This window comes from Mustelus asterias, chromosome 6 (assembly GCF_964213995.1).
Source record: "Mustelus asterias chromosome 6, sMusAst1.hap1.1, whole genome shotgun sequence".
Lineage (NCBI taxonomy): Eukaryota > Metazoa > Chordata > Chondrichthyes > Carcharhiniformes > Triakidae > Mustelus > Mustelus asterias.
This window is the reverse complement of record NC_135806.1, coordinates 65492723-65514403: the sequence shown is the minus strand read 5'-3', so window position 1 is coordinate 65514403 and position 21681 is coordinate 65492723. Positions and strand designations below refer to the sequence as shown.

At 46.1% G+C, this 21681-nt stretch overlaps 1 protein-coding gene across 1 annotated transcript in view; it reads left to right on the top strand.

Annotated features, from left to right (window-relative positions):
- The window catches only part of LOC144494666 (solute carrier family 28 member 3-like), a 198760-nt gene that overhangs the window by 41259 nt on the left and 135820 nt on the right, over positions 1-21681 (top strand). Inside the window, 1 exon segment of the mRNA XM_078213870.1 lies at positions 9741-9854. Within this exon segment, the coding sequence (XP_078069996.1) occupies positions 9741-9854 (114 nt within the window).

Genomic DNA, 21681 nt, shown 5'->3' with positions numbered 1-21681 from the left:
AACCTTAGAATACATCCCATTTAGATGGAGTCAATTCACAACTTTGCTGAACCTTATACCTGAGAACTTATAACTGTGAACCAGCCTTTAATTGCTTTCTTTTTCTATTCAATGCATCTACTATCTTTGTGACATTGACAGCATTTTCTCAACCATGCCCTCTGCTGCCACAGGAGGACCTCCTGCTTGGTTGTTAATTGGTACTATCCTTCTTTTGACTGTTGGTTCACTAATTATTCACTATGGGATTGGGGGTGATCTAGGAAATTGGATCAGGAATTGGCTAGCGGATAGGAAACAGAGGGTGGTGGTTGATAGTAAATATTCATCATGGAGTGCGGTTACAAGTGGTGTACCTCAGGGATCTGTTTTGGGGCCACTGCTGTTTGTAATATTTATTAATGATCTGGATGAGGGTATAGTTGGGTGGATTAGCAAATTTGCTGATGACACCAAAGTCGGTGGTGTGGTAGACAGTGAGGAAGGGTGTCGTAGTTTGCAGGAAGACTTAGACAGGTTGCAAAGTTGGGCCGAGAGGTGGCGGATGGAGTTTAATGCGGAGAAGTGTGAGGTAATTCACTTTGGTAGGAATAACAGATGTGTTGAGTATAGAGCTAACGGGAGGACTTTGAATAGTGTGGAGGAGCAGAGGGATCTAGGTGTATGTGTGCATAGATCCCTGAAAGTTGGGAATCAAGTAGATAAGGTTGTTAAGAAGGCATATGGTGTCTTGGCATTTATTGGTAGGGGGATTGAATTTAGGAGTCGTAGCGTTATGTTGCAACTGTACACAACTCTGGTGCGGCCGCACTTGGAGTACTGTGTGCAGTTCTGGTCCCCACATTACAGGAAGGATGTGGAGGCTTTGGAGAGGGTGCAGAGGAGGTTTACCAGGATGTTGCCTGGTATGGAGGGGAGATCCTATGAGGAGAGGCTGAGGGATTTGGGATTGTTTTCGCTGGAAAGGCGGCGGCTAAGAGGGGATCTTATTGAAACATATAAGATGATTAGAGGTTTAGATAGGGTGGATAGTGATAGCCTTTTTCCTCTGATGGAGAAATCCAGCACGAGGGGGCATGGCTTTAAATTGAGGGGGGGGTAGTTATAGAACCGATGTCAGGGGTAGGTTCTTTACCCAGAGGGTGGTGAGGGATTGGAATGCCCTGCCAGCATCAGTAGTAAATGCGCCTAGTTTGGGGGCGTTTAAGAGATCCGTAGATAGGTTCATGGACGAAAAGAAATTGGTTTAGGTTGGAGGGTCACAGTTTTTTTTTAACTGGTCGGTGCAACATCGTGGGCCGAAGGGCCTGTTCTGCGCTGTAATGTTCTATGTTCTATGTTCTATGTTCTAATTACAAGTTTACAAAATACTCTTCAGTTCCCTTCTGTAACCCACAAATCTACTCTCATACACTATACCCCAATTGTTTCCTTTCTCTTTATGTTGTGTATTCAGTTTGGTTCCTTACTATATTCTGAATTTTGCATTTATCATAAGACTACGTTGCCAGTTTCATTTTATAGAACATAGAACAGTACAGCACAGAACAGGCCCTTCGGCCCACGATGTTGTGCCGAGCTTTATCTGAAACCAATATCAAGCTATCCCACTCCCTATCATCCTGGTGTGCTCCATGTGCCTATCCAATAACCGCTTAAATGTTCTTAAAGTGTCTGACTCCACTACCACTGCAGGCAGTCCATTCCACACCCCAACCACTCTCTGCGTAAAGAACCTACCTCTGATATCCTTCCTATATCTCCCACCATGAACCCTATAGTTATGCCCCCTTGTAATAGCTCCATTCACCCGAGGAAATAGTCTTTGAACGTTCACTCTATCTATCCCCTTCATCATTTTATAAACCTCTATTAAGTCTCCCCTCAGTCTCCTCCGCTCCAGAGAGAACAGCCCTAGCTCCCTCAACCTTTCCTCATAAGACCTACCCTCCAAACCAGGCAGCATCCTGGTAAATCTCCTTTGCACTCTTTCCAGCGCTTCCACATCCTTCTTATAGTGAGGTGACCAGAACTGCACAGAATATTCCAAATGTGGTCTCACCAAGGTCCTGTACAGTTGCAGCATAACCCCACGGCTCTTAAACTCCAACCCCCTGTTAATAAAAGCTAACACACTATAGGCCTTCTTCACAGCTCTATCCACTTGACTGGCAACCTTTAGAGATCTGTGGATATGGACCCCAAGATCTCTCTGTTCCTCCACAGTCTTTAGAACACCTTTGACCCTGTAATCCACATTTAAATTAGTCCTACCAAAATGAATCACCTCACATTTATCAGGGTTAAACTCCATTTGCCATTTTTCAGCCCAGCTTTGCATCCTATCTATGTCTCTTTGCAGCCTACAGCAGCCCTTCACCTCATCCACTACTCCACCAATCTTGGTGTCATCAGCAAATTTACTGATCCACCCTTCAGCCCCCTCCTCTAAGTCATTAATAAAAATCACAAAGAGCAGAGGACCAAGCACTGATCCCTGTGGCACTCCGCTAGCAACCTGCCTCCAATCCGAATTTTAATTTCTATTTTTAGTAATCTGGAGAGCTCAGCTTTGGATCGCTTTATTTTCCCCATCATGTGCCAGTACATAAACTATCTCCTCTTTGAAGGCCTTCCAATTGCTAATTTCATAGAAACCCTACAGTGCAGAAGAGGCCATTTGGCCCATCGGGTCTGCATGGGAGCACCTGGAGGAAGCCCATGTAGACATGGGGAGAACGTGCATACTCCACACAGGCAGTAACCCAAGCCAGGAATCAAACCCAGGTCCCTGGAGCTGTGAAGCAGCAGTACTAACCGCTGTGCCACCGTGCCATCGATAGTTTTATCTGACTATTTGATTTCAGTCTCCCTGAGCCAGAACCCTTTTCAACTCATTGGTGTGAGAAAACGCCCATCTGGAGTGAGTGTGGGTATCAGGAATTTGGAGCTGATTGGAAATTTGATGCAGAGGAGATAGAGGTGCTTTTTGCATTTACTCCTCGCTTTCTAACTCTTCAGAGAGTGGTCTTGCCGTGCTGCAACAGTAGAAGACACGAGAGAGAGAGCTGATAAGTTAGTGGTGGGTAAGGTCGGGTAAGTATTTAATACTTTGGTTATAGTTTCTAAGGGTTATACTCAAAAGTAACGAGGACCAGGAAAGAAGTCCCGAGAGAATTGGATATAAGCTGATATCAAGCATCTTCCATAGGTTTACTTTGAAGGGGTAAGTCATGGCAGGAGAGCTACAAGCCATGGTGTGCTCCTTGTGCTCCATGTGGGAAGTCGGGAACATTTCCAGTGCCCGGGGCCAGCATGCGTGCATGAAGTGTCTCCAGTTGCAGCTTCTGGAAGCCTAGGTTTCGGTGCTGGAGCAACGGCTGGGGACATTGCAGCATCCGCGAGGTGGAAAGTATCATGGATTTCACATATCGAGAGCTGATCACGTTGCAAGCTACGATCCTCCAGGCAGGAAGAGTATGGGTGACCACCAGACAGAACAAGAGGGCGAAGCAGGCAGTGCAGGAATTTCCTGTGGCCATTCTCCTGAAAAACAGATATATCATTTTGGATTCTGTGAAATGGAATGACCTCTTGTGAAAGCAGGAACAGCCTGTTGCATCATGGAAGATTCTGCTGCAGAACAGAAGAATAAAAAGTGTGGGAATGCAATAGTTATAAGGGATTGAATTGTAAAGGGAATATATTGCTTTTTCTGTGGCTTCAAACCAGACTCTAGGATGGTATGTTGCGTCCCTGGTGTTAGAGTCAAGTATGTTTTAGAGCAGTTACAGGACATTCTGGAGGAATCGGTGAAAAGTCAGTGGTCATGGAACACATAAGTACCAATGACATAAGTAAACAAAGGGGTGAGGTCCTAAAAGCAGAATATAGGGAGTTAGGAAGAAAGTTGAGAAGTCGGACCTCAATGGTAGTAATCTCAGGATTACTACTAGTGGCACATGTTAGAGTAGAAATAGGGTATATAGGATGAATACATGGCTGAAGAGATGGTGTGAGGGGGTGGGTTTCAGTTTCCTGGGGCATGGGACCGGTTCTGGGGAGGTGGAAACACTACAAACTGGATGGGTTACACCTGGGCAGGACTGGGACTGATGTCCAAGGGGGAGTATTTGCTGCAGTGGTTGGGGAGGGTTTAAACTAAAATGACAAGGGTTGGGAACCTATGCAAGGAGTCAAAGGAGGGGGAAATCAAGGACAAAAAGCAAAGATAAAAAGGGGAATAAAAAAAGTGATGGGCAGAGAAACCAAGGTCCAGATTCAAACAAGGCCTCAGTGAAAAATAGTGGGAAAGGGATCTGTAATGTTAAAAAATCAAACCTAAAGACTTTTTGTGGTTTAATGCATGGAGCATTCTCAATAAAGTGGATGAGTTCATTGTGCAAGTAGATGTAAATGGGTATGATATCGTCGGGATTACGGAGAGATGGTTGCAGGGTGACCAAGAATGGGAACTGAACATCCAGAGGTATTTAGGATGGGCAGACAAAAAAGTAAAAGCGGTGGAGTTGCATTGCTGCTTAAAGAGGAAATTAACACCATACTGAGGAAGGATATTAACTCTGATAATATGGAATCTATATGCGTAGAGCTAAGAAGCACCAAGGGGCAAAAAACAGTAATAGGGGTTGTATATAGACTCGCAAACTGTAGTGGGGATGCTGGAAATGACAGGAAAATGGAAATGCATGTGACAAAGAAACATCTGTAATTATGGGTGGTTTTAATCTGCATATAGATTGGGCAAATCAAATTAGTCACAATACTGTAGAGGAGTCACAGAGTATTGGAGGTTTACAACATGGAAACAGGCCCTTTGGCCCAACTTGTCCATGCCGTCCTTTTTTAAACCCCTAAGGTAGTCCCAATTGCCCGCGTTTGGCCCACATCCCTCTTTACCCATCTTACCCATGTAACTGTCTAAATGCTTTTTAAAAGACAAAATTGTACCCGCCTCTACTACTACCTCTGGCAGCTTGTTCCAGATACTCACCACCCTCTGTGTGAAAAAATTGCCCCTCTGGACACTTTTGTATCTCTCCCCTCTCACCTTAAACCTATGCCCTCTAGTTTTAGACTCCCCTACTTTTGGGAAAAGATATTGACTATCTAGCTGATCTGTGCCCCTCATTATTTTGTAGACCTCTAAAAGATCACCCCTCATCCTCTTACGCTCCAGAGGAAAAAGTCCTAGTCTATCCAGCCTCTCCTTATAAGCCAAACCATCAAGTCCCGGTAGCATCCTCGTAAATCTTTTCTGCACTCTTTCTAGTTTAATAATATCCTTTCTATAATAGGGTGACCAGAACTGCACACAGTATTCCAAGTGTGGCTTTAACAATGTCTTGTACAACTTCAACAAGACGTCCCAATTCCTGTATTCATGATCTGACCAATGAAACCAAGCATACCGAATGCCTTCTTCACCACTCTATCCACCTGTGACTCCACTTTGAAAGAGCTATGAACGTGTACCCCTAGATCTCTTTGTTCTGTAACTCTCCCCAACACCCTACCATTAACTGAGTAAGTCCTACCCTGGTTCAATCTACCAAAATGCATCATCTCGCATTTGTCTAAATTAAACTCCATCTGCCATTCGTCAGCCCACTGGCCCAATTGATCAAGATCCTGTTGCAATCGAAGATAACTTTCTTCACTGTCCACTATGTCAACAATTTTGGTGTCATCTGCAAACTTAGTAACCATGCCTTCTATATTCTCATCCAAATCATTAATATAAATGACAAATAACAGTGGACCCAGCACTGATCCCTGAGGCACACCGCTGGTCACAAGCCTCCAGTTTGAAAAACAACCCTCTACAACCACCCTCTGGCTTCTGTCAAGAAGCCAATTTTGTATCCAATTAGATACCTCACCCTGGATCCCGTGAGATTAAACCTTATGCAGCAACCTACCATGCAGTACCTTGTCAAAGGCCTTGCTAAAGTCCATGTAGACAACATCAAGTGCACTGCCCTCATCTACCTTCTTGGTTACCCCTTCAAAAAACTCAATCAAATTTGTGAGACATGATTTTCCACTCTCAAAGCCATGCTGACTGTCCCTAATCAGTCCTTGCGTCTCTAAATGCCTGTAGATCTTGTCTCTCAAAATACCTTCCAACAACTTACCCACCACAGATGTGAGGCTCACTGGCCTGTAGTTCCCAGGCTTTTCCCTGCAGCCCTTTTTAAACAAAGGCACAACATTTTGCCACTCTCCAATCTTCAGGCACCTCACCCGTGACTATCGATGATTCAATTATCTTGGCTAGGAGATCCGCAATTTCCTCCCTCACCTCCCACAATGTCCTAGGATACACTTCATCAGGTCCTGGGGATTTATCTACCTTGATGCGCTTTAAGACTTCCAGCACCTCCTTCTCTGTAATATGTACACTCCTCAAGACATCACTATTTATTTCCCCAAGTTCCCTAACATCCATGCTTTTCTCAACAGTAAATACTGATGAGAAATATTCATTTAGAATCTCACCCATCTCTTGTGGATCCACACATAGATGACCTTGTTGATCCTTAAGAGGCCCTACTCTCTCCCTTGTTACTCTTTTGCCCTTTATGTATTTGTAGAAGCTCTTTGGATTCTCCTTTGCCTTATCAGCCAAAACAATCTCGTGTCCCCTTTTCGCCCTCCTGATTTCTCTCTTAACTCTACTCCTACACCCCCTATACTCTTCAAGGGATTCATTTGATCCCAGCTGTCTATGCATGTCATGTGCCTCTTTCTTCTTCTTGGCCAGGGCCTCAATATCCCGAGTCATCCAGGGTTCCCTACTTCTGCCAGCCTTGCCCTTCACTCTAAGAGGAATGTGTTTACTCTGAACCCTGGTTAACACACTTTTGAAAGCCTGCCACTTACCAGACGTCCCTTTGCCTTCCCACAGACTCCCCCAATTAACATACTGGCCCTCAATTTTATTAAGAATAAAGATGTTCATGGGCTTCCTCATTCTGACAGTTTCTTAAGTATCAACCAACATTCATGGCTGCCAGTGACAGGGTTGCAGAGCTTTGGCGTGATCCTTGGCTGTGAAATTACTTCATTCTGTTTGTATTGTGTTGCTTGTGCTGCTCAACATGCATGGCATTGTAGCGTTGAGTTTGACACTTCTTGGAATTTCCATGTATGTCTGATGCTGTTCCTAATATGTATCCTACATTCTTAATTGAGCAATTTTAAGCCATCTGGCTTCATAGTGGTGGAAGAATGAGGGGATATTAGGCCATGTACTTACAGATTGCAGTGAAACGTAGTTCTGCTGCTTTCAAGTAGCCCACAACACCTCATGAGTTTACCAAATTTAAGCCCCTAGATTTTTTACTTAATCTGTTCATTTAGCAATGCCACAAAGGATGATGGAGCAGTGTGAATCCAGAACTTGGTTTCCATGAAGATTGTGTGGTGGTCTTTTCTACCAGTGTTGTTGTAGGGAAATGCAACTGTGACAGGTAGATTGGTGAGTCTGAAATTATGAATATTATTCCCTCACGTTAGTTGTCTCACCGCCTGCTGTGAAAATCTTGTCTGGCAGCTACATCTTCAGGATTTTAGAGGCTCAATTGGTGTTTGTATTGCTGAGCCAATCTTGGAAGACTGTGCTTCCGTCAGTTCTTCCTATAAGTGATGTTTAGATGTGGAAAAATGATGAACATTCGTATACTGAGGGAGGATGGCGTGTAGTAATTGCTGACAGGTTTCCTTGTTCATGTTTGACCTGAAAACCCGAGGTCATGAAATTCAGAGTTAGTGTTGAGAACTTCCCTTGCCTCTATCAGTGAGATTTTAACTCACTCAAAGCCCAATCACTTATAGTTAAAATTGAGTTCTCTTATCATTCACCTCTAGTGAGACAGGACATAAACAAGGATGGTTATGGAGGAGTCTGATCACTTTTATAAAGAACTGATTAATATTCTTAAAATGGCATTTGAACTCACATTCTGCTGGATTATTCATCCAGACCTCTGGGCTCCAGGTCTAGTAACACAACCACATTGCTACCTTGCCCAGCAGACAATGCTGATGATTTCAGCCACTCAACCAGGAAAAGAATCATGAGCATACAGTATAAAAGCCAGCAAACTCGGTACTTATAACTCAGGGAGAGGAATTTACACCACTTGTTAGAAAATCTCAGGTATTAAAGGCCTTTTGCTTTGCAAGAATGAAACACAAGTAGTAATTATTGTGTTCATACTGCAATGAAAAAAGCAATTTATTGAAAAAAAACTGGGAACCAATGATCTTTCTGTTCAAATATGTGCAAGTATTGTTACAAGTCGGGTCAGGTACTTCAAGGTGTTCTATAAAGCTTGCCTAACGTTTTACGTTAAATTTGACTAGGATGAGCATGAGGTGTTTCACTCCAGGTGTGATTCAACTAACCCACGAGGAGCTTTTATCAAAAACAAAGTTTAATTAAAAATATTGTTGACATGTATAGTAAGACAATTAGCAAGAACGTTTAACAATTACAAACTAGAATCACAACAACTATGATAATGTATAACTCTTAAGGAAATATCTGTAATGTGTTCCAACCAAAGCCAATATCCAATACACAAAACCCTCCAAATAAACACAGTACAGCATAGGTTAATGCCCACTTGTTATAGGAATCCTGCCTTCTGGTTGGATGCTGAAAATCCCTTGTGAAAAAACTCAGAAGAGTTGCAGTCGAATCTGTTTCCCAAAACACAGCTTCTTTAAGGCAGAACCAAATAAAGAGAAAAAAGCAGGGAGAGAGACTCCTTCCCAAAATGAAACTAAGAGCCAAAGGAAAAAAACCCTATCACCTGACTGCCACAAACGAAACTGAAAGCCTTGTCACTTGACTGCCACAGCTTAGCTCCACCCCACAATGACATCGCTGAAGCTGTAAGTTGCATGATTTAAAAAATTACTTTCTTAAACTATGACAGTATGTAGACTATCTAAATTCAAATCCAAATAGTGTAATAAATAGGTACTCAGAATCATTTTCAAAGCTTAAAGGTTGCCACCAGCATGATAAATTCAACAAGGTAACTGAATAAGTTTGAAGGAAACTAGGTTACCTATATGTTGATTATGTAACTTGCTTTGTCAGAAATATATCTTTGAACCTGAATATGAACAAAGAACAGTACAGCACAGGAACAGGCCCTTTGGCCCTCCAAGCCTATGCTGATCACGTTTACCTATCTAACCAACCGCTTATATCTCTCTATTCCCCGTTTGTTCATATGCCCATCAAGACAAGTCTTAAATGTGGCAAACGTAACTGCCTCAACCACCTCACATCTCAGTGCATTCCAGGCCCCCACCACCCGCTGTGTAAAAAAACTTTCCCCGCACATCTCCACTGAACTTATCTTGAACTTGTGCCCCCCTTGTAATTGTCATTTCTGCCCTGGGAAAAAGCTTCCTACTGTTCACCCTATCTATACCTCTCATAATTTTATAAACTTTTATCAGGTCGTCTCTCAGCCTCCATTTTCCCAGGGAGAACAATCCCAGTTTATTCAATCTCTCAATATAGTGGTTTTGTTTCAGCATCTGAAGCAGCTTGATTTTTGGATTGGTTTGGATTTTCTATTCAGTTTGGTTCTTGCTCCCAGAAAGATTTTTAGTTAATAATAAGAGAAATGCTAAAATTATGCTTCTGTAATTAAGTTTATCCTCTTAAATCATTCTTACTGGATTTATCTCAGGTAAATTGGAGAACTGTTTTCTGGGGCCTTGGCTTGCAGTTTATATTCGGACTCCTCATTTTGAGAACAGAAACAGGATTCATTGCTTTTCGATGGATGGGAAAACAAGTGGAGGTATGTGGGCGATCAGGAGCTCTTTGAAAAAAAACACTGCGCTCAAGTATCTATCAAATAACAGTCGATCTGCAAATCATTGTTTTTGGCATGTAAGAGGATAGGTTATTTTATGCTATATCATATACAACACAGGAGCCATTTTAATGTAAAGCTCAAATAGAGATTTAACAATATTTTTAAAATTTAACTTCTGTGATTATGTTCTTATTTTTGTGTAAAGTGTAACAAACGTTTTGAGCTTTTTGAAGTCTAGGATCCAATGATCCAGTGGACAGTGGTGGGAAAGGTGCTGCCAATGTAGCTGAGTAGGTGGTGTGTGGAAATATTGAGTGGAGTTGATGATATGGCCAAATGGTATTGGGAGAGTAACCCAGGGATAGGGTAGCACTTTGATGTGGGGCGTTGGGGTGTAGAAACATTGTAAATAGGAATTACTGTATATGCACTGTATATGATATTGAAGGTGAAGCATGTAGGATAAGGTTTGCAATTAACTGCTAAGAAAAGTGCTGTACTCGCATTTGTGGCCACAATGTGGAAGCTAGATGCAAGTTATTTAAGTCCAGAAATTGTACAGCCATTCCAGCAGACTTCCACCTGAATATGCCAGGTCCCTGTTTCAAAGCAGGATTTTCAGGATGATCTTGTGGTGGCGGGACTGTCATTCATACCCACAAAGCCATTAAAATGAAGGAAAGGCAGCACTATATGATTCTTTTTTGGGAATCCCACTTCCAGTCGCCTAGTCAGGTCCCAGTGCATCAGCTGTGCAGGTATATCTGGTCTCAGCATGTACACATTCCCAAAGCCATGGAAATTAGATCTATCCAAGAGTCCAGTTGGATTTGTGGTCTAGATTCCATTTTCTCGATGGGAGGACTTCTGTAGGAAAGCTCAGATTTATTTTGTGGGAAGAGGAACCCAAGTTATTTGCTTGTGGCATTTCTTGTTGCCTTGGCAGGAATGTGTGTCCATTCAAACTGCTAACAGCAGGGAGGAGGAAGAGTGGCCTTGCATTTGCTGGTGACAGTTTTATTATTCTTTTCAGGGATATGGGTGTTTCTGGTGAGGTCAGTATTTGTTGTTCATCCCTATTTGCCCTTGAACTGAGTGGTTTGCTAGAACAGGAATTGCTCTGGAGAGAGTGCAGAGGGGATTTAGAGAAATATTTTCACGTCTTGAAAATTGAAGCTATGACGAGACATTGGATAGACTAGTGTTGTTTTCCTTAGAACAGTGGAGGTTAAAGGGTGAGCTAAATGAGGTTTATAGAATTATGAGGGGCCTAGAAAGGAAAGACTTGTTTCCCTGTGGAAGGGGCAATTACCAGGGGGCATAGATTTAAGATGATTGGTAAAAGGATTAGAGAGGACATGAGGAAAAATCTTTTCATCCAGAGGGTGATGGTGGGCATTGGGAATTCACTGCTGAAATTCTCAACTCATTTAAAAGCTAGCTGGATCTACATCTGAAGTGCTGTAACCTGCAAGGCTACAGAGCAGGTGCTGGAAAATAGGATTAAAAGAAGCGGCTAGTTTATTCTTTTCTCTTCTTTGACTGGTTCAGACATGATAGGCTGAAGACTTCTTTCTGCTCTGCACTGTAACTTTTCTATATAGTTTTATTTCAGAGGACATTTAAGAGTCAGGCACATTGTTATGGGTCTGGAATCACAAGTAAGCCAGACCAAGTAAGAGTGGCAGAATTAAGGATGGCTCCTCCTTGACGTTGATGGTTTTGTAGGTATGGATGTCAGCTCCGTCACCACAAGATCATCTTGAAAACTTTGCTTTGAAGCAGAGATTTAGCTATCCAGTGCTAGTTGAGTTTACAACCATTTCAGGAAACACCCATAGATTTATATGGTGAACGTCTACCAGAATGGCTTTTTGCAACAATTTATGATGGCTGCAATGGTCACCATGACAGATACTAGTTTTATATTCCAGATATTTAATTGAATTTTGAAAATTGAAATATAATTCTACTAGCTGCTTTTGTGGGATTTGTCCCCAGAGCCTTTGCCTGGGCCTCAGGATTATTATTGGAGTGACATTACCATTACACCATCTCACTTCACATAGGTGCGCTGGTGCAACCCTGAATTTTTATAAGGGCACCCAGGCAGCAATGTGAGCAGCTAAGGTACATTACCTTATCACCCTCCTTGTCTTATCTCCTTCCCCCCAACAGCACTAGCAAACCTCTCGCAAGGATTTGATTTGATTTGATTTATTATTGTCACATGTATTAACATGCAGTGAAAAGTATTGTTTCTTGCACGCTATACAGACAAAACATACCGTTCATAGAGAAGGAAACGAGAGAGAGCTGAATGTAGTGTTACAGTCATAGCTAGGGTGTAGAGAAAGATCAACTTAATACAAGGTAAGCCCATTCAAAAGTCTGACAGCAGCCGGGAAGAAGTTGTTCTAGCTGTTCTTGAGTCAGTTGGTACATGACCTCAGACTTTTGTATCTTTTTCCTGAAGGTAGAAGAGAGAATGTCCGGGGTGCGTGGGGTCCTTAATTATGCTGGTTGCTTTGCCGAGGCAGCGGGAAGTGTAGACAGAGTCAATGGACGGGAGACTGGTTTGCGTGATGGATTGGGCTACATTCACGACCTTTTGTAGTTCCTTGTGGTCTTGAGCAGAGCAGGAGTCATACCAAGCTATGATACAACCAGAAAGAATGCTTTCTATGGTGCACCTGTAAAAGCTGGTGAGAGTTGTAGCTGACATGCCAAATTTCCTTAGTCTTCTGAGAAAGTAGAGGCATTGGTGGGCTTTCTTAACTATAGTGTTGGCATGGGGGGACCAGGACAGGTTGTTGGTGATTTGGAATCCTAAAAATTTGAAGCTCTTGACCCTTTCTACTTCGTCCCCGTTGATATAGACAGAGGCATGTTCTCCTTTACGCTTCCTGAAGTCAATGACAATCTCCTTCGTTTTGTTGACATTGAAGGAGCTATTATTGTTGCCACACCAGTTCACCAGATTCTCTATCTCATTCATGTTGGTCCCATTCCGGTTCAGGTGCAATCCATCTGACTTTTACCCGTCCCACCTTTCCCAGAAATGGATCTAGTGATTCAGGAAACTAAACTCCTGCACCATCTCCTCAGCCACGCATTCATCTGCTCTATCCTTTTCCTATATTTACTAACACATGGCACCGGGATTAATCCAGAGATTCCAACCTTTGATTCCAACCCTCTTACTTTTCAATCTGTGACATAGCTACCTAAATTCTTGCTGCAGGACCTCATCCCTCTTTCAGCCTAGGTTACTGGTACTGATGTGAACCAGGACCTTCAACTGTTCACCCTCCCTCTTCAGAATGCCCTACAACTGTTTTGTGACATTCTTGACCTTGGCACCAGGGAGACAACGCACCATCTTGGAGTCACATCTGCGGCCACAGAAACGCATGTCAGCATCCCTCACTATTGAATCTCCTACTACTATTGCTCTTTCACTCTTACTCATCCCTCCTCTTGCAGCTGAGCCACCCACAGTGCTGTGAACTGGCCCTGGCAGCACTTCCCAGTGGAACAATCATTCTAACCATAATCCAACACAGAAAGCACAGTTGTGGTGCAGTGTTCTATAAAGCACAACAAGCAATGACTATTCTTCAGAAACTGGCTGGTTTTTACCACAGGACACCTCCAGATCTATCGAAGCACAAGAATCACATCTTCAGCATGGAGATGGTTAGGTGGAATGGCCATGCTAAATTCTCCCTTGGTGTCAGGGGGACTAGCTAGGATAAATGCATGGGCTAATGGAGGTTGGGGCTGGGTGGGATTGTGGTCAGTGCAGACTCAATGGGCTGAATGGCCTCCTTCTGCACTGCAGGATTCTATGAGATGACCTGTTAAGTCACACATCTGGTGGTAATATGGCATTCAGTATAATGCTGTTGAGTTTCAGTGTTGGAGTTCTTGATGGATGTCTGAGCCAAATCTGCTTTAAGTATCCTTTATTGACTAATACCACCCCTTAAATCAGCTTCCTGGCCCACTCAGATTAAGGAGCTTAGATTGGTGCAGGACAGTGGAGGCATTACTGCCTGGGAGTGTTGTGCATATCTGCATAATGATCCTTTTGTGGCTGCACATTATCTACAAATTGATGTAGTAGAATCCTTTGTGATTGGGAGTGCCACATGAGTGCAACTGAAGGTGTTCTCCACCTGTGAGAAGCCAACCAGATTCACGCAGACGAGTGCCTGTTTATTCTGATTGAGATACCTTCAGACAAAATTGACATAATTGCTGTTGGCCCTGGCAAAAATAAATCAGAAATTGACCCAAAAGATATGTGGGCTGTGACTGGGAGATGCTGGATATATCTAGGACAGAGCCCTAGAAGGATCGAGAACCAAAAAGCCATCACCTAAACACACCTGTACTCTGGTGACATCACTGTTAATGCACTTTCATTGTATACGCGCAAAGGGCTAAGCTTTTAACCAGGCAGTTAGCACCCTTTTTACTGCATTTATACAAAGACTATGCACAAAAGAATTCTTCAGACACATCAAGTTTGATCCTCTCTCTGATTGACGTAAGTCATCCAATCTTTGCAAAAATGGTTAAGAGCACTAACTATTATTGCACAATGACCCAACAAAAATGAAAATGGTTCAGGATTATTTTAAAAAGGAGATGTCAATTCATTGAGTCAGTGTAAGTCTGTTTAAAGAGGCTAATATTAGCCAAGAAGAGAGTAAGGACACAAGCTGCTGCATTTCCAAACCCTCTTCCACTCCCCCTCACTCATGGCCCCATTCCCTAACCCTTGTGGTTTCTCTCCCTCATCCTTGCAGTTTCTCTCTCTGCACCTCAAAGTTTCTCTCACCCATTAAGAGCCTCTCTCTTTTCCCCTCAGTATCTCTCTCTTTCTCACTTCCCTGTTCTCCACCCCCCCAACCCCCACCCTCTCTTTCCCTCAGAATGTCCCTTACCCTCTTCCAAGTTTCTCTCACTCCTCCGCAGCGCAATGATGATTGAACTTTCCTCGGCTATTTGCGGGGTTTTGAGGATGACTTCACCCACTGCCCCTGTGTAATTTGAATCCTGCTACCATGCGATGTCATGTTAAGTATACTAAGCCTATGCCAATTCCATGGGTTGTGCCTTCTGTGAGGTGCATCTTTCAGGTAGTCTGATTCTTTTTACTGATCCCCTGTTTGCTAGACCTCTCTGGTCATCTCTAAACTACTGCCTTCTCTTTCACTCCTCCTCCTCCTGCTCCACAGCTACAAATCTTTGATCACGCCAACTATTGGCGTGTTGCTGGTCACCTGATGTTCAGTCTAAGGTAGCATAAGCAGTTTATAGCAGATCAATCCCCCAATACAGAAAGTAACCGTTCAGCAAAAGTACTGTGAACAAACTCTTGTCCACATGTAGCAACTGTGATTAATGAGTATTTGTAGGCATATTCCCCTGAGGTTGAGTCAGCTCCCTCAAGTGCTGCTGTGTGCATACCTTATTTTCACTGGCAAGTGTCCAGAGGTTCAAAAAAGCATTGATCACATGTTAAACTAAACTGTTGAACTGAAAAGCTTGTTGAAATATTGCTCTCCTGAAGTGGTTGTGTGCACACAGCCTAACCTACTCGAGTAAAATGCAGAAGTTGGCAAGTTGGAGCCAACATCCAGACATACTGTCTATTTCACTGTTTTAATAAGCCATTCTCCCCCCCACCAGCCACCTGAACCCAATCCCATGCCCTCCTGCAGATTAATATTGAATTAGTCATAGTCTTTCTCGTGGGGTACTTGGGGCCAGAACTTTGGAGGAGTGACACTCACTCTGCCATTCTGCTCCTATTTTCCTACCTTAATAAGGAGCTGACTTCCTCACCTGGCTATCTGACTGGGGCCTGTTGAGAAAAGTTCAGTGTGGCGGGTTCCCAAGGTCTTCAGTGCCATGCATTGTGTTGATTTCTCAGTCTTCAGGGGGGAATATAGGAGTGGAAACCAATGTTTCCTTTAATTTTATTTTTGGAATGCGAAAGCTATATGTTGAAATGCATTGCCCTTTTTTTGCACACTTGCACATGGTATTTTTGATGCGCTATCAATAAGGCGAAAGACTACCGATATGCCAATATAAGTGTAGGCTTTTATTCACAACAGAATCAGGAGCAGATCCCAACAAACAACCGACCTGGACTGAACAAGGGGGAGGAGACAGCCACCTTTATACTAGGTGCTGAGGGGAGGACCCAAACTGGAAGGGGATGTGTCCAGGTATGACAAGCACACACAACGGTGGTCCATATAGGACAAAGGCACAACTGAGGTCCACCACATTCACCCCTTCCTTTAAAACAACAACACGGGGGTGAAGCGGAAACAATATTACAAGTCCAGACGAACCAGTGGCTTGATCCGCCGTCGCGATCGTCGTAGTGCAGGTTGCAGAGTCGTCCGAGCAGGGAGCGATGTCGGCCCAGGCTCCGTCCAGTGAGCGTCGAGAGAAGGCGCTGGATGGTGTGAAGCGGACCGATCCGTCGTCCCGTCCAGTCGTCGGGGACTGCGTGGCGACGGCTCCGGCGACTCAAGCGAGCTGTACCCAGGGGCGAGAGGAGTGAGCTGTGGCCCTGGTGGCGTATGGAGAACAGTGGGAACCGGAGCTGGGGGGTGGGGGGCTGCAACAGGCTCTGGGCGCACTACATTGGGGACAGGGGCTGAGGGAGGAAGAGGCGTAGCAGTCTCCGAATGGACGACACCAGGGACCGTGGGGCGGAAGGACGTGGTGACCTCCGGGGCACCCGCGGGTGCCAAGTCACGGACAGAAACCGTGTCCTCCCGCCCATCAGGGTACGCTACATAAGCATATTGGGGATTAGCGTGGAGCAGTTGGACCTCCTCGACCAAGGGATCTGCCTTATGGGTCCGGACATGCTTCCGAAGCAGGACGGGTCCCGGGGACATCAGCCAATCCGGGAGCGAAGTACCCGAGGAGGACTTCCTGGGAAACGCAAACATCCGCTCGTGAGGGGTCGTATTGGTCGCTGTGCACAAGAGTGACCTAATGGAATGTAATGCGTCCGGAATGACGTCTTGCCAACGGCTGACTGGAAGGCCCCTAGACCGTAACGCTAATAGAACGGCCTTCCAGACGGTTGCGTTCTCCCGCTCTACTTGACCATTGCCCCTGGGGTTATAGCTAGTGGTGCGGCTGGAGGCAACGCCTTTGGCGAGCAGGTACTGCCTCAGCTCGTCACTCATGAAAGAGGACCCACGGTCGCTATGAATATAGGCTGGGAAGCCGAACAGGGTGAAGAGCTTGTTCAGGGTCCGAATCACTGTAGCCGTGGTCATGTCCGAGCAGGGGAAGGCAAAAGGGAAACGTGAGTATTCGTCAATGATATTCAGGAAATAAACATTGCGGTTAGAGGAGGGGAGGGGGCCTTTAAAATCAACGCTAAGGCGCTCGAACGCGCGAGTGGCCTTTACAAGGTGCGCCCTACCTGGCCGGTAGAACTGCGGTTTGCACTCAGCGCAGACCCTGCATTGCCTGGTAATCGTCCGGACTTCCTCAAGGGAGAAGGGCAGGTTACGGGACTTGACAAAATGGAAAAATCTGGTGACACCCGGGTGACAGAGGTCGTTATGGAGGGACTGTAGCTGGTCTAGTTGGGCACTGGCACATGATCCACGGGACAGGGCGTCTGGGGGCTCATTGAGCTTCCCGGGCTGGTACATGATGTCATATCTGTAGGTGGAGAGCTCAATCCTCCACCGCAAGATCTTGTCATTCTTAATCTTGCCCTTTTACCTGGTGTTAAACAGGAAGGCAACTGACCGCTGGTCCGTAATTAAGGTGAATCGTTGGCCCGCGAGATAATGGCGCCAGTGCCGGACGGCTTCCACGATGGCCTGGGCCTCCTTCTCGACCGAGGAGTGTCGAATCTCAGGGCCTTGTAAGGTCCGGGAAAAGAAGGCCACCGGACGGCCCCTCTGGTTAAGGGTGGCAGCTAGGGCAAAGTCAGACGCATCACTTTCCACTTGGAATGGGATGGATTCGTCCACAGCGTGCATCGCGGCCTTCGCAATGTCCGCTTTGATGTCATCGAAGGCCCGACAGGCCTCCTCCGCCAGGGGAAAAGAGGTCGATTTTAGGAGCGGACGGGCTTTATCTGCGTAACGGGGAACCCACTGGGCATAATAGGAGAAGAAGCCCAGGCATCTCCTCAGTGCTTTGAGGGTAGTAGGGAGGGGAAGCTGCATAAGGGGACGCATACGGGCTGGGTCGGGGCCAAGGACACCATTTTCTATCACGTACCCAAGGATGGCGAGGCGGCGTGTCCGGAAAACACACTTCGCCTCATTGTATGTGAGGTTCAGGAGAGTGGCCGTACGAAGGAATTTTTGTAGGTTGGCATCATGGTCCTGCAGGTCATGGCCGCAGATGGTGACGTTATCCAGATACGGGAAAGTGGCCCGTAGTCCGTGCTGGTCCACCATTTGATCCATGGCCTGTTGGAAGACTGAGACCCCATTGGTGACACCAAAGGGGACTCGGAGGAACTGGTAGAGGCGGCCATCCGCCTCAAAGGCAGTGTATGGGCGATCCTCCGAGCGGATAGGGAGCTGGTGGTAAGCCGATTTCAAATCGATCGTTGAAAAAACCCTATAGTGCGCGATGCGGTTGACTATGTCCGCGATACGGGGAAGAGGATATGCATCTAGTTGGGTATACCTGTTTATGGTCTGGCTGTAGTCAATCACCATGCGGTGTTTCTCCCCCGATTTAACTACGACCACTTGCGCCCTCCAGGGGCTGGTGCTGGCCTGGATAATCCCTTCCTGGAGCAAACGTTGTACCTCGGACCGAATGAAGGCCCGGTCATCCGCACTATAGCGCCTACTCTTGGTGGCTATAGGCCTACAATCCGGGGTGAGGTTATCAAATAACGGGGGGGGGGGGGGTGATCTTGAGGGTCGAGAGACTGCAGGTGGTGCGCGAGGGGCGCTGCCGTGACGGCGCCTTGCAGACGGAGAGCGGGGGATAAGGGCCATCGTACTGCAGGATGACGCTTCTATGATGGCTGAGGAAATCTAACCCCAGCAGTACAGCTGCGCAGAGTCGCGGCAGCACGAGGAGCCGAAAACGATCGTAGACTGTGCCCTGTACCGTCAGCGTCACCAAACAGCACCCGAGGACCTCCTCTGAGTGGGAATTCGAGGCCATGGAGATGGTCTGGCTCCAGGGTCGCACGGGAAGGGCATATTGACGCACTGTACGAGGGTGTATAAAACTTTCCGTGCTCCCACAGTCAAACAGGCAGTTTTCTGCATAACCATTTACCTTGATCTCCATTATGGACTTGGAGAGTTGATGTGGCTGCGACTGGTCCAGGCAAATCGATGCCACTGTTGAATTAAAGAAGAATCCATCTTCGTCGCCGTTTGATGACGTCACGGGTGAAGCTTCCTGCTCAGCTTGCCTTGATGCCAGTCTCAAAGATGGCGACTCCCGCACTTCCGGTGACCGCATCAAAGATGGCGATTCCCGCACTTCCGGTGACCGCATCAAAGATGGCGATTCGCGCGCAGCCGCCGCCTGCATCAAAGATGGCCGCGCCCTCGGAGCACACATGGCTCCACGAGTCTTCAGAAGCGGCTTTGCTCGGCAGACTTTAACAAAGTGGCCTAGCTTACCGCATCCGGAGCAAATCGCGTCCTTTGCCGGGCAGTGACGCCGAGGGTGCTTAGGGAGGCCACAAAAGTAACATTTGGGCCCTGCTGGAGCAGCCGTCGCAGTGGAGCCGTCGGTGGAACGGGATCCAAGGTAAGACCCGAGATTATGGGAGGCTGCTTCTAACGTTTCAGCCATCGCGGCCGTTTTCCGGAGGTCTAGGTCATCTTGTTCCAGCAGACGCTGCTGGATGTATGTAGACTCGATGCCCGCAACGTAGGCGTCGCGGATCAGATCCTCCGTGTTCTGAGCTGCTGAAACAGCCTTACAGTCGCATGCTCGGGCGAGGACTCGCAGGGCGCGCAGAAATTGGGCGCACGATTCTCCTGGCTGCTGTTTGCGGGTAGTTAGGAGGTGTCTGGCGTAAACCACGTTAGGGCTCTTTCGGAACTGCCCTTTTAGGAGTTCGATAGCGTCCGCGTAAGTAGCAGCGTCCCGGAAGATTCCATAGACAGTTTCGCTTACCCGGGCACGGAGCACGTGGAGTTTAGCAGCGTCGGTGTCGATGGCCGTAGCGGTGTCGACGAATGCTTCGAAGCAGTCCAACCAATGATCAAATTTATCAGAGGCTCCAACATCTTGAGGGTCTAATGCTAACTTGTCGGGTTTTAGAAACTGCTCCATACTAGTAACTGTTGTGAATAAAATTGATGCGCTATCAATAAGGCGAAAGACTACCGATATGCCAATATAAGTGTAGGCTTTTATTCACAACAGAATCAGGAGCAGATCCCAACAAACAACCGACCTGGACTGAACAAAGGGGAGGAGACAGCCACCTTTATACTAGGTGCTGAGGGGAGGACCCAAACTGGAAGGGGATGTGTCCAGGTATGACAAGCACACACAACGGTGGTCCATATAGGACAAAGGCACAACTGAGGTCCACCACAATTTTAAAGAGGCCAAATTGTGCTTTTGGATTGCTCCAGCTGCTCAGGTCTCCTTTTTATGGCACTCGTTGCAGTAAATCAGCTGAATTTACATATCGCAGCCACTTTGAGAAATCGGGGAGAAGGTAAGTGTGTAAGGCGATGGGGAGGCGATGGCCTAGTGATATTATCACTCGACTATTAATCCAGAAACCGAGATAATGTGCTGGGGACCCAGATTCGAATCCTGCCACGGCAGATGGTGGAATTTGAATTCAATAAAAAATATCTGGAATTAAGAGTCCACTGATGACCATGAAACCTTGCTGATTGTTGGAAAAATCCATCTGGTTCACTGATGTCCTTTAGGGAAGGAAATCTGCCATCCTTACCTGGTCTGGCCTGCATGTGACTCCAGGGTCACATGTGGTTGACTCTCAACTGCCCTCTGAAATGGCCTAGCAAGCCATTCAGTTGTATCAATCGCTACAAAGTCTCAACAAAAAATGAAATCGGACAGACCACCTGGCATCGACATACGCACCAGAAAAGACAGCAGCAAAACAAACAGCCCTGTCGACCCTTCAGAGTCCTCCTTATTAACATCTGGGGGCTAGTGCCAAAATTGGGAGAGCTGTCCCACAGATTAGTCAAGCATCAGCCTGATATAGTCATTCTCACGAAATCATACCGTAGAGATAACACCCCAGACACCATCCCTGGATATGTCCTGCCCCACTGGCAGGACAGACCTAGCAGAGGTGGCGGCTCAGTGGTTTACAGTCGGGAGGGAGTTGCCCTGGGAGTCCTCAACATCGACTCTGGACCCCATGAAGTCTCATGGCTTCGTGGAAACCCTTCATTGGTTGCCACGTACCATCCTCCTTTGCTTGATGAATCAGTACACCTCCATGTTGAACAATACTTGGAGGAAGCACTGTGGGTGGCAAGGGCGCAAAATGTACTCTGGGTGGGGATTTCAATGTCCACCACCAAGAGTGGCTCGGCAGCAGCACGACTGATCGAGCTGGTTGGCTCCTAAAGGATATAACTGCAAGACTGGGTCTGCAGCAGGTGGTGAAGGAACCAACAAGAGGAAAAAACGTACTTGATCTCATCCTTACCAATCTGCCGGCTGCAGATGCATCTGTCCATGACGGTATCGGTAAAAGTGATCACCACACCGTCCTTGTGGAGGCGAAGTCTCGCCTTCACATTGAGAATAATTTCCA